This window comes from Arvicanthis niloticus, chromosome 6 (genome assembly GCF_011762505.2).
Source record: "Arvicanthis niloticus isolate mArvNil1 chromosome 6, mArvNil1.pat.X, whole genome shotgun sequence".
Taxonomy (NCBI): Eukaryota; Metazoa; Chordata; class Mammalia; order Rodentia; family Muridae; genus Arvicanthis; species Arvicanthis niloticus.
In genome coordinates, this window is record NC_047663.1 from 89206472 (window position 1) to 89221536 (window position 15065).

The following is a 15065-nucleotide window of genomic DNA, read 5'->3' on the forward strand; positions in this document are numbered from 1 at the left end:
GTGATACCACACTGGGCCTTTCAAAGTTTTATTCACTCTCCTGTCCCCAGGATATGTCTGGACCCACAAGGGCTCCTACAGATCCCAGTTGTACAGCTCCATAAAGAGTAGAGGCAGTGGAGGCACCACTTGCTGGTTCTTCAAAGCAGGGTGGCAGGGGGTCAGCAGGTTCTGGAGGCCGAGGTTTCAGTCAGCCTGAGGTCCAGGGGAGTGTGGGGACAAGCAGGCTCCCCACACAGCTCACTTTTCCTGGCGTGTGCTCAGGAGCCCCCACTGTAAGGCCAGGAGTGCCCGAACCTGGGGCTGAGGTGGCTCCAAAGCACGCTGGAAGCGTGCTCGCTCCCTGCAGAGGACCTCCAGGACCTGGGCTGGGGCCACCTGGCCTGTAAACGCACGAACTGGATCCTCTCTGCAGGGAAGAATATGCTGGGGAACTGTGGGCCTGGCCAGCTGCCCATGGGGGTGGGGCCCAGCAGGGCAGTGGATGGAAGGAGGGCCCTTAACAAATGCCCTTCTCCGGTGCCAGGGACATTCAGCTCAATAAATAGTCCCCAGATACCCTCCTAACTACTCAAATGACTGCCAAAGAGGCCCTAAGGATGCCAGGCTAGTCCTGAGACTGCTCCATGGGGAGACTAACTGGCAGTGCACACAGCCTCTTGAGGTTGCCCTACCCACTGATATGGCTCAGCCCCCACCACAGGAAGGCAGAGGACACAGCCATACTTACGTCACCCTTAGGAAAGGGTTGTACATGAGCTCCTCGCCCAGTGTCGAAGGCACAGTAGGTACATCATCATCATCCCTCTTCTGCAAAGAACAGGTCCCCAATTATAACTGGGCCTCTTGACAGCCAACAGCCACAGGGAGATTAAGGTGCAAGGTGCAGCAGGGCAAAACCCCAGCCCTGGCAGCTGAAGCCAGCAGAAGCCTCATCCTGATTCCCTTTCTAACTCACCCCAAACTTCAGGAAGGCTACTACTGCCCCCACCCCCTCTATGGAGCTGGAAGTGGAGCACCTGGGCCCAGGACAGCTTCGCTTGCACGTGGTTGTTGCAGGGCTCCACTTTCTGTGCAAACTCAAGGTTGCTCAGCGTATGCTCATGACCACAGAACACCTTCTGCAAAAAGACGGAGCTCAGTGAACACACATTGTCCCAGGCCAAAGGGCCAAGCACTTCTATTCCCAGCCCATCCAGGTCCACACCACCTTTACCAAAGCAGGACAAGCACAAAAGCACAGGTTAAGTACCAGGAGGAAGTCCGGGGTCAGGCATGTGGACCCCCCCAGGAGGCCAAGGCTCACCGTCTGGGGTGGAAGGGTACCCAGAGTCTTGGCCAAGCTCTGGTACATCTGCTGGGCAGTGTCCTCCAGGTGCCAGCCACAGCCTGCCACTGACAGAGCATCCCCTAGGGAGCAAAAAGGGTCAGAAGCGGGTAGGGAGGGCACAGTGGAATTGAGTAGGTGGATTAGTCCAGGCTGCAAGGTACCAGAGAAGAGGGCTGGTGGGTCCGGGCATTCATCCTCCCACAGGAAGTAGCTCATGTGGCCAGAGGTGTGGCCCGGCGTCAAGAGGCATCGCACGTGGATGGCCCCAAACTGCGATGGTGAGGCATTGGACCTGTGAGGGCCGGTGGGCAGGCCCGGACCAGGACCCTCCCCTCCCCTCCTGGGTACATGCTCACCTGAAGCTCTTCTCCGTGTTCCAGCCTGCGTGTTAGTGCACAGATGCGCTCATCTGCTCCCATGATAGCCAATCCCGGCCGCAGGTGTGCCAGCTCTGCATTTCCACGTGTGTGGTCCCTGTGGAAGTGTGGGAGTCTGGTCAAGTCAGGGTGCTGGTGGAGGAGACTGCTTCAGGCCTCAACACACACCCTCTTTATTTACCAGTGATGATGGGTGGACAGCACTGTGGTCAGAGACACTCCCTCACGGCCTGCAATCTCCAGCAGCTGGAAAGAAAGAGGTCACAGTGCCGCAGCAGTCCAGGTGGGCCACCCATCCCATTCTGGCTCACTAGGTTCAGATGCTTAATTCCACAGGCAGGCCAGGACCCAGGGCAGCAAGGGTTAGGGGAGATATGGGACAATTACAATTACTGGGGAACTACAAACATCAAAGGTGGCCATACTTCAAGGGAGCCCAAAGATAATATATCAAATGACCTAAAACAATTAGGGGTCGGGTCTGCTCAGGGAATCCCCTTTGTCGGCTCTCACCCTCTTGGCCACAGCCACGTCTACAGCCACGGCCTCCCGTGTGTGTTCCTCAATGATCAGGTACATGTAGTTGTCTTCAAGTACCGGGATGACTTTGACCTTCATGGTCGCAGACCTCAGCCAGTCCACACTTCCTCAACCTAATGAATCCCTTCTCCAGAGGTGCACGAGGCGGGTCAGCCACACACCCACTGGGGGCAAAAAGGAAGAGTTGCTTCGCTACCCAAGAGTTTCCCAGAGGAACTGCTTCAGTTCCAAGCTCTTCAGGGGCTGCCTGCCTTGCTCACCTCAGACCCCGCCCACTGTCCCAGCTTCAACATCCCCCAAAAAGCTACACAGCATTGCGGCTTCTAGCTCATGGTGCCAGTAGGCCCCGCCTTCCGCAGCAGACCTCTCTCGACTGTACTAGGATCCCAGACCTGGACGACCTCGTTCCCTGCTGTTCCCCTCACTCGCACATCAGCCGCCGATCTAGTCCTGGAGAGCGTGTGGCCGCTGCCCACCGCGACATCACCACCCCTCGGTCGGGATCCTGAGTGCTGCGGAGACCTGAGGGACGATAGCTGGAACCGCGCATGAGCAGAAGGGACCACACGCACCGGTTGTGCACAATGGTGCAGTGCGCATGCTCCAATTCAGCCTCGGGCAAAGGGACCTCCTAAGGTTAGCCTTTCTTGTTCCCAGGCTGAACTTAGCTTCCAAAGTCCACTACTTCTGATTGTGCCCACTTCACTCAGACAGAGGGTGTGTCCAGCTCGTTCACCTGCTAGTGTGAGTTCGACTGACACAGGAAGTTATACTAGAGTCTAATACACTGGTTCTCAACCTGTGGGTCACGACACCTTTAAAAAAAATGGAGGGGGTCACCTAAGACCATTGGAAAACACAGATACTTACGATTCGTAACAATATCAAAATTACAATTTGAAATAGCAATGAAATAATCTTATGGTTGGGGGTCACCACACAAAGAACTGCATTAAAAGGTCTCAGCATTAGGAAGGTTGAGAACCACTGGAAATAGTTACAAATCCCTAAGGGACAATATGGCATCCAATATAAAGACAAATAGTGTCTGCAACTGCAGGTACAGGTTTGGCATGGTCATGCATTCCCTGATCCAGCTGGCCTGCAAGAAAGAGAGTGCTTGCTGGGCGGTGGTGGTGCACGCCTTTAATCCCAGCACTTGGGAGGCAGAGGCAGGCGGATTTCTGAGTTCGAGGCCAGCCTGGTCTACAGAGTGAGTTCCAGGACAGCCAAGGCTAACAGAGAAACCCTGTCTCGAAAAAACCAAAAAAAAAAAAAAAAAAGAAGAAGAAAGAAAAAAAAAGAAAAGAAAAAGAAAAAAGAAAAAGAAAGAGAGTGCTTGTCTGTTTTTGCCATGAGGGAATGAGGCCCAGGAAGGAAAGGATGCCATTTGTGGATACTACTCTTCCTAACCACTAAACTGCCCTGCCCTTCCTTGTAGGCAGGATAGGTAGTCTCTAAGATCAACAGAGGCCTTGGCAACACTGACAACACTCCCAGCAACCAGGAAGCAGGCCACCATCAGACGGATCAGGGGCCAGAACTTCTCTCCTCTATGGAATACGTGGAAGCCCCAGACCCCAGGCCAGGAGCCCCTCTTCGAGTTGCAGAGAACGTGAGTCCTTCCAAGACACTGATGTTTTATTGGAGTCCTTCCTTTTCTTAAATGACCAGAAGGGATGAAGTCCCTGGATCCTCTGTCTATTCCTGCCCAGGGAAGGGGTTGACCTGGTTCAGGAGGGCTGAAATGCCTTAATGAGAATGGGGTCCATGGCCCAGGCCCGAGACCCATGTAGGTGTGGGTTGGTGGTGCCTTCTAGGTTGTTCCAGGAGCTGAGGACTGGCTGCCGAGAGTCTCTGGGCACCCAGCCTGGGCACTGGAGACAGAGCGTCACACACATCTGGAGCTGAGTGAGGAACAGCGGTTGCAGGTGGATGTGGGGGGCTGTGGGGCTGTGGTAAGAGCAGAGAGCCTAAGAAGCCACTGGCAGCATCTCTCGCCCTGGTTACCCACAGATTTCTAAGGAGCTAGTTGATCTGCAGATTGCAACCCATCACTTGCGTGAACAGCATGAGGCTGAAGTCTTTGAGCTGAGGAGGGAAGTGAGTAGCCAAACGAGCGATGTGTGTCAGCCTGAGTTCATTCAGGAACAGAGAACACACCCAGGAAAAGCACCATTTAGGGGTTCAGGTGCCTGGGAGTGAACATTTACTTTTGTGTCTGTGGACCTCTACCTGGCTCCTGCCTATGTGCTCCTGCACGCACCTGGATGAATATCTACTTGCTCCAGGTGGTCAGCAGCTGGCGAGACCTCAGGTCACCCTCGATCTCTACAGGTTCTTCGACTGGAAAGTCGGGTGCTAGAGCTAGAATTGCATGGAAATGGTGCCTGCCAGGGACATAGAGTCCAGTCAGCGGCCAATCTGGGGCAATACCAGGTGCCACCACTAGAGGTCAGTGGAGAAACCAGGCCTGAATTTCCCCTACCAAAGATTCCAGGTTACCATGAGCACTGGGCTGAGCACCTGCCCAGGGGCAGTGAAACGGGTGTCTGCTACTCCCTCCCCTCCCCTCTCTTCTCTTCTGTCCACAAAGGTGCAGCCCACAAAAGTCAGGCTCTCTGAGCTTGAGCAGCATGAACAACGTGGGTGTACAGCCACCTAGCACAGGGATCTGCCCCACGTGCAGTAAGTTTGGTCTTTTTCACACTACAGCCCTCAGGAGGCCAGCAGAAGCTGCAGGAGGAACTGAAATGGGTTCAGGAGCATCACAGAGTCAGGCAACAGGCACTGGAGACACAAGTGTGAGTTTCACCTCACCTAGAACAAGCAGAGTCCAGTGGTCAGAAAGATGGGGGAGTACCTCATCCTGGCCTAGCTGAGCCTGTACTGTGTTCACAGGGAAACCCTAAGTCAGCAGTTGCAGGGAGCCCGAGAGGAAGCCATGTCAGCTGGTCAGCAACTGGCTGCCCAAGCCATGGTGAGGCTTTACCCAGCCAGTGAACCTCAAGACCTGGCAGGTGGGAATCCTACAGACAGAGCGATCGCCTCTCGGGTACTCCTAGGTACTGTCCTCCTGTCGGGATCAGCTCCGGCAGGCTGAAACTGAAAATGCCCAGCTGCAGCTCCAGTTAAAGAAGCTGAACGAGGAGTATGCTGTCCGGTTGCAGCGCTATGCCAAAGAGACAGTGGTGAGCACCTTAGTGATGTCCTGTAGTGGTCAGAAATAGACTCTTAGACCTGAGGACTGCGAGTCTGGCCTGGCTGTGCTGGGCAGACCATTACAAGGGCTCTGTGGTCCCGGGGCCCTGCACAGCCAGCTAGGATAGGAGGTAAAGTTAAGCCCAACCATGTGACCCAACTCAAGCCCAGCTCCTTCAGCTTGGCTGCCTAACCTGGTCCAAACCCAGCCCCAACCCTAGCTCTGTCCTACCCAACCCCCTCCAGGAGAATGCCAGTAGCACAAGTCAGGGAGCCCTTCAAGCTTTCCTGGAGGCTACTCTGCAGGACATTCGGGCCGCACACCGAAGCCGAGAGCAACAGCTGGCCCAAGCTGCCCGGGCCTACCGCAAGCGCCTGGCAGAGGTGAACCAGAGGCAGGAGTTGCTGCTAACCACTTGCAGGTGGGCTCCACCCTGACCCAGGCACCTGGGGTGGGATGGCAACATGCCACCTGTACTGTGGTTTAGTATGCTGCAGGAGCAGCTCCAGGCACAAACAGATCCCAGCAGGTCACATGGTTCTCCCAGGGCTACTTTTGCAACAGCCATCAACCTGGAGCCATTACCCATGCAGTGGGCCACTGAACTCAGCCACCCAAGGGAAAACAAGGTAATACTGGGGTCCAGGTGCCCCTTCCTTGCTGCCCAAAACTTCCTTGAAGCCAGAGCCTCAGGAAGGACTCACTTCTGCCCTCATCCCAAGCCTTTGAGCAGTAGGCCTTCTTCAGCCAACCAAGGGAGGCCACCATGTCCTTTTACAGTATGGTCGACATAGGACACGGCTACTGTACCCAGAGAAGGGATCTGGTGACGCTACCAACGACAAGCCACAGCCACTGTGAGTGCTTTCTGTTGGTACAGGGGAGGTCTATAAGTCAGGCAGAGAGAACCAGAAGCTGCACAGCCTTCATTCATTCTAGCAACCCTTGCTATCTGGTAGGGTTCTCTTATCCCTGCTCTGGGCTATCTCAGTTTGTATGGGGAACACTGGTAATCATCAAAAAATGGATGAATGCTTTGTTAAGTATCTGACAGGTGGAACAAGTTTGGTGGCAGCTGACAGCCTGGTGGCCTCTGTAGCTTTGAACCTCTAGACCTGCTTGCTGTACATCAGGCAGGCTCTTGAGGTAGTACCTCCCAGGGATTGGGGAAGAAAACACTGTATAGACCAGGGGTCACCGAGCTAGTCAGAATTATCCATGTACAGATGCTCCAGAGCTCCAGGCAGAGCTATGCTGTCCTAAAACCACATAGCAGGTATTACACCTGGCTTGGAGACTGCCCCTCCTTCCCTCCTCTCACAGGGCTCTAGACACTGCATCCTGGGCCCAAATCCAGCAGAAGCTGCAGGACTTCTCCCAGAACACTCAGGTAGTGGGGAAGGAGTGGTGGGGATGCCCACCCTACATCCTGCCATGGCTCCTGATTCATGCCTCCAACAGGCGGAGCTAGAACGGGAACGGGCACAGCTGTTGGTTCGGGCCACCATGGCCGAGCAGCAGCTTTCTGAGATGCAGGAGTATGTGGAGCAGCACTTGGGCAGGTAGGCTGGATTTGACCCCAGGGTCCTAATCTAGGTGGAAAAAGTGAATTCAGGGCCAGATAAGTGATTTGTCTGATCATCCCAATCAGGTACAAGCAGGAAATCCTGAAACTGAGGAAGTTGGTGAATACAGGAGATCTCCAAGGAGTAGAAACTGTGCCTTCCACTAGGCCTCAGCGCCCAAGGACTCACAGTCACTAGCTAGTTGCCCAGAAAACACTCAAATCAAATCTCTTCACAGCCAGCATGGAACCCTCTGGACACCCCTCTCCAGGAAGTGATTCCTGGAACAAACAAAAGTCAAAATTGAACCCACGGAGTCTTTATTTTATCCATTCAGCCAGCTTGTCAAACAGGGGCCCTAGAGACCAAGGTAGAACTGGACTCTGGGATGCCCTTGATGCATCCACAAGACACAGCTGGCCCAGTACCATGGACATCATAAGCCCAAACTCTGTCGGTGCCCTCGCCCACCACAGCTACAGGCTGCCAGGTGGGAAGGGGGAATCGCCCAGATACCACCCGGGCCCCTGCAGGAAGCTCCACTTGCAGCTTGTCCTCCAGCAGTGGGAGCTGTAGGAAAGAACAGGAGGGGGGAGGGCAGAGGAGCAGGTAAGAAAGAGTTGCCCCATCCAGCTGAGCCTGAAACATATTCTAGGCCTGAGAGTATCCAAGATCGGAGACTCTGGCCCTGATCTCCAAGCAGGACAGCAGACCCAATACCTACCACACTGGGAGCCAGGAACACAGACACGTTGTGACAGTCCCTGAGGCTCACCTGTAGGAAATAAGGATAAAGGCTGGAGGGCATGGGGTCACCAAGGTAGGGCCTCTAGCCCACCCAGATACCAGCATGATAGCCTCTCAGAGCATGAAACTTGGGAGATAAAGGTATCAGAAGCTGGAGGTGTGACTAAGTCGGCAGAGTGCTTGCCCAGCATACACAAATTCCTGGGTCTGATCCTTAGTTCAGTTCTGCATAAACTAGGTCTGATGGTGCATGTCTATAATCTAGGCTAGTTTGAGATAAGCCTGGACTAGAGACCACATCTCAAAGGAAAGAATGAAAGGAAGGGAGGGAGGGATAGAAAAGAAAATCAAGTTTGGAAAGAAAGAAAAAGAAAAGAGGGGCGTGTTTAAGTTTGGTAGCGTACCTTCCAGAGATCTTTTCGATGGTAGCAGACACTCCCGGAACAACCGGCCCTCCAGGCATGCAGCCGTGCAAGTCCCACAAGCCACGGGTTCAGCTCATACCCCACAGCTGGACGGAGACCACATTGGTGGGCCGCCAGCACCTATGAAAGCCAAGACTGTGGGACCTGGATGTAGGGAATGGGGCCACCACGGGAGGGACAACGAATATAAAGCCACAGGCCTTACGATCCTGCCATCACCAGAGCCTAGATCCACCATTTTTCCAGGGCGGCCTCGCAACAGTGACAGCACGTTCTCAACCTGCCGGGCACTCGCGCCAACGTAGGGCACCTGAATAAGGAATTTGGTGGACTGAGGCTAGATCGCACAAGCAGAAGCACCAGGTTGGGGGCCGATGCGTGCCTACTAGAGTTCCTTCCTTAAATTGATACCTGCCACATCGGGTGCAGCCCCGCCCACTCTCTAGTCATAGTCATGTACCCCTCAGTAATTCAATCCCAGCTTCATTCATTTAGCCTTGGTCAGGACGACAGGCCCAGGCTCTGCAACTTATTAGTCCCAACTCTCCGTACATCGGGTTCCCGGGTTAGGTCCCGCACCATAATTGATTCCGCCCATCTTTACGCTACCCACAGTAGCCTTGATCCCACCCATTGATCCTTGACTTGCACTAGTTTTTGGTCCCTCTCCTTCCAAGGGTCAATGCCGCACCTGCAGCCTCAGAGGCACCCGGCGGAAGCCGGGCTGCAGCAGAAGCGCCCACATAGCATAGACGGCCAACCCCGAGCCTGCCGCCGTTTGCAATAACTCCAGCAAGCCCAGCCGCTTCTCCCGCAGCTCAGTCAGCGCTTCGGCTGGGTCGTCGTGATCCATGATTGAGAGACACTCAGTTAAAGGTCGTAGTTCCCAAGGCTCTCAGCCAGTAGCTAGACGCGGTTGCCCTCCCCGCTGCCCCCAGCCTGAGCCGTACGCTGCTCGCTAGCAGCCTACACCAGCCGCAACTGCAGAAGTCTAGATTTCGGCTGCGATCAGACGCCGGAAGTGGAAGAAGCCTCCCGGGCCAGTCCGACACTCATTCTTCTCCGCCCAGCCATCCGGGGGGCCCTCCTTGGGTTCCGGGTGATGGTTTGGGGTCGTAATGACGCAGGCGATGAGCGAGAATGACAGTTTGCCTCGAGTGGGTCTACGGTCCGAGACATACTTCAGGGTCCACTCTACAGACAGCCATATGGAATCTCAGTTCTAGATCCCCCTGAGGCTGTACTGCGCCTGGCTCAGAGCCTCGGGTTATAGCCAGGGCCTATAACTGAAAGTCACTCTCATGCAAATTCTGTTGACCAAGACTTCCTTTCCTGAAAGCCTACCAAAAACTGAGAAGCAAACCAGAGGACGTCCTTCCAGCCCCCCACCCTACAGCAACAATAATTAGGTGGGAAACAGTATTCTGGGGTTGAAGGAGTGGGGCGGTCAGATAGCGACAGATGTTGGCTCTCTAGTGAGTATAGAGGGAGGGGGCCGGATGTGAGCGGCTGGGTGCTGGCAGCCGGCCCAGCCTAGGGTGGAAGACAGCCCAGGAGCCCGGAAGATCTCCTTCCTTCAAAAATAAAGGGTTGAGTGACTCCCAGTAAGGCCCTGCATGGAAACAGATAGTGCCTTGAGTCAAGCCGCTGGACCCCGACCACCCACATCAAGGCTAAATGTCTGGGAATGGCAGATCTTGTCTTTGCTCACTCATGGCCTAATCCTCCTTGGCTATCCCTAGCAGAGACAGTGATGACTTCCAAATTGAACATGCCCAGGACCACCACCCTATCCCCCAGGTGCAGAGTGTTATCCTCCAAAACCATCTGCTGGACAGGTGTCCCAAGGCAGCAGGTGTACGTGTATTCTGCAGAGAGAGGCTCTGCTCCATCAAGCTCAGAATCTGGCCACTGAGAGAATTATACCAGAGCTCTCTCAGACATTGAATTCTAGACAGGGTTGCTTGGACACAGCTATTCTTGTCTGCTGCTCCTGGCAGTATTCTCAGACCTAGAGCATCCAAAAAGCCCCAGCAACTTTACCTGACATTGGCACCCACACACTGCTCCTCAGCTGCTAGGGCTCTACTTGGAGGTGTCTCTGGTCCCTACAAGGCTTCCCAGGCTAGCTCCTGTGATTTGGGTCACACATACTATTCCCCTTGCTGTCTCTGCTTCTACTGTTTCGGGCCTTCACTATCTGCTTCCTAAAGCAGACTTGGGGCCGCTGGACCAGCCTTCCCTTATCAGATGGAAAGATGAGGGTCTAAACCCTTAGCACTCTATGAAACTTGGAGAGATGAGAGGAAGTAGTAAGGGGCCAGTTTAGAGGCAGATAGAGAGGGAGAAAATGCTGTTGCCTACCCTTCAGGAGTGACTTCTTACCCTCATCACCCCTCCCTCTCCATAAGCAAGCAGTCCATGTAAAAGGAGCATGCTCTGTGTCCACCCTCAGATTACACACAGGTTATCTGACTCTAAATATTCCAAAGTAGCCATTCCAGGGCCTATGTAGGGTGTGGTGCCACCAGGTGCCGTCATTGGCACAGTCTGGGGCAAGAAACCATACGTCTGGTCTCTGCACAGCCTTATCACTCTCCCAGTCTGAATGAATAGTCTGTTGGGACTGATGATAGGTGGAAGGCCTTAAAGGGAGGTCACGCATTTCTAGAACTCCACTCCCACTCTGCTCAGCGCTGGAGCTGAAGCAGTTTCCCAGGAGCCACGAGATAGAGGCAGCAGGAATCTGACTGATATCCGAAGAAGCCCAGTGCACACCTCACTCAAGGGCTTTCAAGCCACGGGCTTTGTCTGTCCAGGGTCTCACTAGCCTTTTGCGCAATAGGGAGGCCCAGGAGGAAAGCAGGGATGGCAACAATGGGGCCAGCGGCGGGAAACAGTCCTTAGAGACCCCATTGTCCATTTCTCCCGCCGGAAACGAACAAGCAGGATCCTGCAGGGGAGACCCCACACCCTGCAGGCGCTTTGCCATGTCTGGATGCTCAGCACGTCTCAGGGGCCTCTGGACAGAGGGGCCCATTCTTCCCCAAGGGCGGGACCGGGCCAAGGATGACTGTATGGCTCACAACGACCATGGAAGGGAATGGCACACTGCCAGGCTACAGCACCCCTCCCTAAAAGGCTTCGTTCAGAGCTGGAAGTGATGTCTGTCTGCTTAACCCCCAGGCCACCTAAAAAAAAAAACCCAATTAGCCCAAGTCTTCCAAACTACCGTACAGTTGCTCTGAACCCCAGCAGCACCCTGCAGTTGAAGGAGAACAGGAGCTCACTGGTCAGCAGGCTAAGAAGGGTTGGAAGTAGCTGAAGCAGGAGCAGAGCTGGGTGTGCCTGCCTGTCACAGAAGACCATGTCTACAGTGGCTGGTATGATCCAGGTTATTTAGTATTCTACCACCTCACGGTGGGTGCTAGGATGCCATCTGAGTCACACCCTTCCCACCCACCCTCCTATCACCCGTCCCCAACACCCCACCCCCCAGAGGAAGGTCCATCCAGGGCTTGCTCCCAGGTCTCTCAGTCCAGTGCCACCTCACATGGGTTGAGGTGGGCTGTGAGAGCGGCTGAATAGACACGGCTAAACTCTTGGAAGCGGGGAGCACAGCCCAGCCAAGCTTCACCAAATCGGCTCCAGCCCATGAAGAGGAAGGAGCCCGGGCCAGGACGCACACCACAGCGCAACAAGGTACGAATGGAAGCCTGGCCCTGGCCCTCCGAGCTCCCTTCCTGGAACAGTGGCAGCGTCTGGCGGATGACACGAGTGGCCGCCACAGTGATGACTGATTCTTGCAGCTCCGTGTCGTGGGCGACCCCACGGATGGTCCCATGGATCACTATGAAGAGACATGGTGGCCAGTGGTGGGCATGTGGGAATGTGGGGCAGACCCTAAGCTCTTCCGCAACACACTCACCAAAGTCACTGGTGCACGCAGCCAGGAGGAGCTCAGCATCACTGCAGGGCCTGCAGGCACCTAGCATGCAAGGCAAGCCATCAGCCAGGCCTGGGATCTCTCAGCACATGTGAGCTCACACTGTGAGCCCACAGCTCCTCCCAGGAGGAAAAGGTACAGGAGCTAGCGACTAAACCTTTCTTCCAGCATCATACAGCCTGAAGACACCCTGCAGGTCCATGCCTACTGATGGACAACTTAGTGGCTGATACACATTTCTGCACACCCATCTCATAGGCTCAGATCAACACTGGGAAACTCTTTGTGACCTCCCAGAGCTGCCTCCCGGACCCAGCTAGGATGACAGGATATTCTAGTGGACTCTGGTTCTGGGGTCTCTAGCTAGAGCAGAACAGTCAGAGAGCCATTCCCTGCAGGGTCAGGCTACAAGTTCCAGAGGAGTAAAGCACTGGGCCTGGTGCCCTGCAGGGAGGCAGGGCAGGCAGTATCCATGGCGACGAGGAGGCACACTGGACTTTTGTTGGCTGGGCTGGGGGGAGGGGAAGGAGGTCACCACCAGGCCAGGGAGCCCTGGACAGTCTTGGCCATAGGCTTTGATTCTGTCCCAGCCCAACCCTTCCCCCAACCCTTCAGAAACCAGAGACCCAAGGCTGGCCTCTCAGGCGTTTGCCCCCTCCTGTTCTTTTCCTAAAAGGAACCTTAAAGAGGAAAAGGAGAGAAAGGAGGGAGCACTCCCAGTTCACCTCCTTATGACCTGGAAGCCACCATGCTCTCCACCAGAGTGGCCTCTGTCAAGCTACAGAAGGACTCCCCGTGCAGTGGAGTGGCAAGGTCCATTCCCATCAGGCCAGTGTAGAGGGCCAATTTCTGACACCCAGCTCCTCTCCAGCCAATCTAGTCACTCACCATCCATACCAAGACCTTGGGCTTGGGGAGACATTTCTGCACGCTGGTCCTCGTGCAGTTCAAAACGGAAGGCAGCAACTCTGCGGCTTATGTCGCGGTGTGGTGTGGCCTGCAGGAAAAGGGCTCGGCGCTCCCGGGGACCCCAGCGCATGCAGCGGCCCCCAGCCAGGTCCGGGCCCTCGGCCAATAGTAACTCTAGGTTGCCGGCCATCCGTTCGGCGAAGACCTGGGCACCAGCGAAAGGGCGCACTGGGCGCAGACAGACGATGCTGGGCCGCGTGCCCGGATCGGGGCCGCCCAGGGTCAGGCGCAGCGCCCCGGCTGGATACAGCCACTCGATAGAGCCCTCAGTACAATCCAGGGTCAGCTGCCCCACGCTGCCAGGCTCCTGGGTCAAACCGCTGGGGACGAGGGCGATGGTTCTCAGGTGGGTGGCCCTTGTTTCCCTAGCCCGCTCATCCCCTTTCCCGCGGCCACCAACATCTGCGTCCACTCGGTGGAACTGGACATTGAGGTCCGCGCTTCCTAAGTTCCAAGTGGGAAGGAGCCCTCCAACCCAAGATTTAAATTAAAAAAAAAAAAAAAAAAAAAAGCCCTCCCCGCAGTCCCTCCTGGTACCTGCCCCTCCAGCTGCAGCGGTCCTCGGAGTAGCCAGCGCGAGCAGACGCGGCCAGGAGGCCGCAGCACAGCGCGCCGAGAAGAGCGGCTACCAGCATGGTTCGGGGACGCGCCGGGGCCTCGGGCTGCTGCCCCGGGAGGGTCGGGGCGGCAGCGCGAGCAGCCCCCGGCGCGGCTGCCGGGCCCGGCGCGTCCCCACAACCAGCGACCCCTGGGCGCAGCCCCCTCTGAGCTCCCGGGCTAGAGGGCGGGGCTTGTGCTCTCAGGCCAATCGCCACAAGCCGCAGAACTTTCCTCCAATTACAGCACCCTCATGGGGGTGGGGCGGGCTCAAGGCGGGAGCTCGGTCCCAGGCCGGGTTAGATAGAGGAGAAAGCCCTCCTGTTTCCCCAACTGGAGATCCCCAGTACCCTGGAACGTCTTTGGATTGGTGGGGTTCTCTGTCGACTGGAATCTGGAGGGCTGTGCACCTCTCTTGACCTTTGATGGACCTCAGTGGGACTGTCTCTTTCTGAGAGAGGGAGTGGAGTTTGCAGCCAACATCTGAACACTGGTACCCTAGGGAAGAGAGATGAAAACCCCTGTGTTCTTGCATCTCATAAGGGAGGGTACAGAGGGCCTGGGGCATGGAACTAAGCCAAACTTGAGTTTGGGAAAAAGAAAGAACACTGGCTAGCTCTGGGAAGACCAGCATGGGAAGTGTGGGCCTCCTTCTGCCACCATACTTTCTCAGACCTACATGCACACTCCTTCAATGTTAAATGAATACTATGGAAAAAAAATGAGGCATTCTGGGGGACCTGCCTGAAGACTGGAAACAAAGCCTGGAAGTCTTTGCCAGTGCCATAGTCCAGGCAGGCCGTCCTGCCCTACAGAGTCAAGATGAATTGAAAGGGGAGATCCGAAAAATATCCCAGGGGGCCTGAAGATGTGACTAGGTTATAGGGCACCTACTACACAGGCATACACTTCTGGCTTTGATCTTCAAAATACTGTTAAATTGAGAGTGTAGTGGGTCTTGCCTGTAATTCCAGCAGGCAGGAAGTAAAGCCCAGATGTTCAAAGTCATCCTTTGCTCTGAAGTAACACACTGGAGCCACGATGAAACCCTCCAAAGGGAAGAGCTTCTTTGGAGCAGCTTGTCCTTTGAATCTGACCGAAGGGAGGATTGAGGAGACTGAAGATAGAAGAAGAGCCTTGGAAAGTTTCTGAGGATCTCTCTTCCAGCCCCAGGGCTCTATCTCTGGATCCTCCAGGTTCTGTTTGAAACCCGCCCAGTTGGCCAGGACCTGGACTCACGGACAGATGAGACCCAGTGGTCTCAGTGGGAGGGAGCAGTTGGTCCTGCTGTCAGCCTAAGGACATCAGCTGAAGTGGTGCAGTGCTTGAGAGGCAGAGGCTGGTGGATTTCTGTGAGTCTAAGTCAG

General features: G+C 55.3%; 4 protein-coding genes across 10 annotated transcripts; 1 reads left to right on the plus strand and 3 right to left on the minus strand.

Moving 5' to 3' along the window:
• Positions 1-14: 14 nt before the first annotated feature.
• Positions 15-2812, minus strand: Haghl (hydroxyacylglutathione hydrolase like). 5 transcript variants are annotated; one of them, XM_034504200.2, is made up of 9 exons: positions 2640-2808; positions 2221-2411; positions 1889-1953; positions 1687-1804; positions 1492-1600; positions 1307-1410; positions 1020-1121; positions 731-810; positions 15-409 (listed from the first exon to the last, which is right to left on the minus strand). In XM_034504200.2, exons 2-9 carry the CDS (start codon positions 2323-2325, stop codon positions 241-243), a joined length of 852 nt encoding a protein of 283 aa, XP_034360091.1. In that variant the 5' UTR covers positions 2326-2411; positions 2640-2808; the 3' UTR covers positions 15-240. The 5 variants fall into 5 exon arrangements, with proteins under 5 accessions (XP_034360091.1, XP_034360087.1, XP_076793212.1 ...); XM_034504196.2 differs by having other exon boundaries at positions 1307-1600; positions 2640-2812; XM_076937097.1 differs by having other exon boundaries at positions 1307-1600; positions 2649-2809.
• A 789-nt stretch (positions 2813-3601) lies between these two features.
• Positions 3602-7322, plus strand: Ccdc78 (coiled-coil domain containing 78). Of its 2 annotated transcripts, XM_034505076.2 has the most exons (13): positions 3610-3862; positions 4068-4178; positions 4264-4350; positions 4585-4701; positions 4963-5051; positions 5149-5227; positions 5313-5438; positions 5695-5870; positions 5997-6078; positions 6230-6306; positions 6773-6839; positions 6911-7011; positions 7101-7322. In XM_034505076.2, exons 1-13 carry the CDS (start codon positions 3803-3805, stop codon positions 7210-7212), a joined length of 1284 nt encoding a protein of 427 aa, XP_034360967.2. In that variant the 5' UTR covers positions 3610-3802; the 3' UTR covers positions 7213-7322. The 2 variants fall into 2 exon arrangements, with proteins under 2 accessions (XP_076793210.1, XP_034360967.2); XM_076937095.1 differs by lacking the exons at positions 4068-4178; positions 4264-4350 and having other exon boundaries at positions 3602-3862.
• On the minus strand, positions 7318-9213 carry Antkmt (adenine nucleotide translocase lysine methyltransferase). Its single transcript, XM_034504202.2, has 5 exons — positions 8878-9213; positions 8392-8496; positions 8166-8306; positions 7739-7789; positions 7318-7584 (listed from the first exon to the last, which is right to left on the minus strand). Exons 1-5 carry the CDS (start codon positions 9037-9039, stop codon positions 7360-7362), a joined length of 684 nt encoding a protein of 227 aa, XP_034360093.1. The 5' UTR covers positions 9040-9213; the 3' UTR covers positions 7318-7359.
• Positions 9214-11651: 2438 nt separating this feature from the next.
• On the minus strand, positions 11652-13860 carry Metrn (meteorin, glial cell differentiation regulator). 2 transcript variants are annotated; one of them, XM_034504201.2, is made up of 4 exons: positions 13639-13855; positions 13021-13421; positions 12115-12174; positions 11652-12036 (listed from the first exon to the last, which is right to left on the minus strand). In XM_034504201.2, the coding sequence occupies exons 1-4, from the start codon at positions 13734-13736 to the stop codon at positions 11720-11722; spliced, it is 876 nt and encodes a 291-aa protein (XP_034360092.1). In that variant the 5' UTR covers positions 13737-13855; the 3' UTR covers positions 11652-11719. The 2 variants fall into 2 exon arrangements, with proteins under 2 accessions (XP_034360092.1, XP_076793213.1); XM_076937098.1 differs by lacking the exon at positions 12115-12174 and having other exon boundaries at positions 13639-13860.
• Between the last annotated feature and the right edge of the window lie 1205 nt (positions 13861-15065).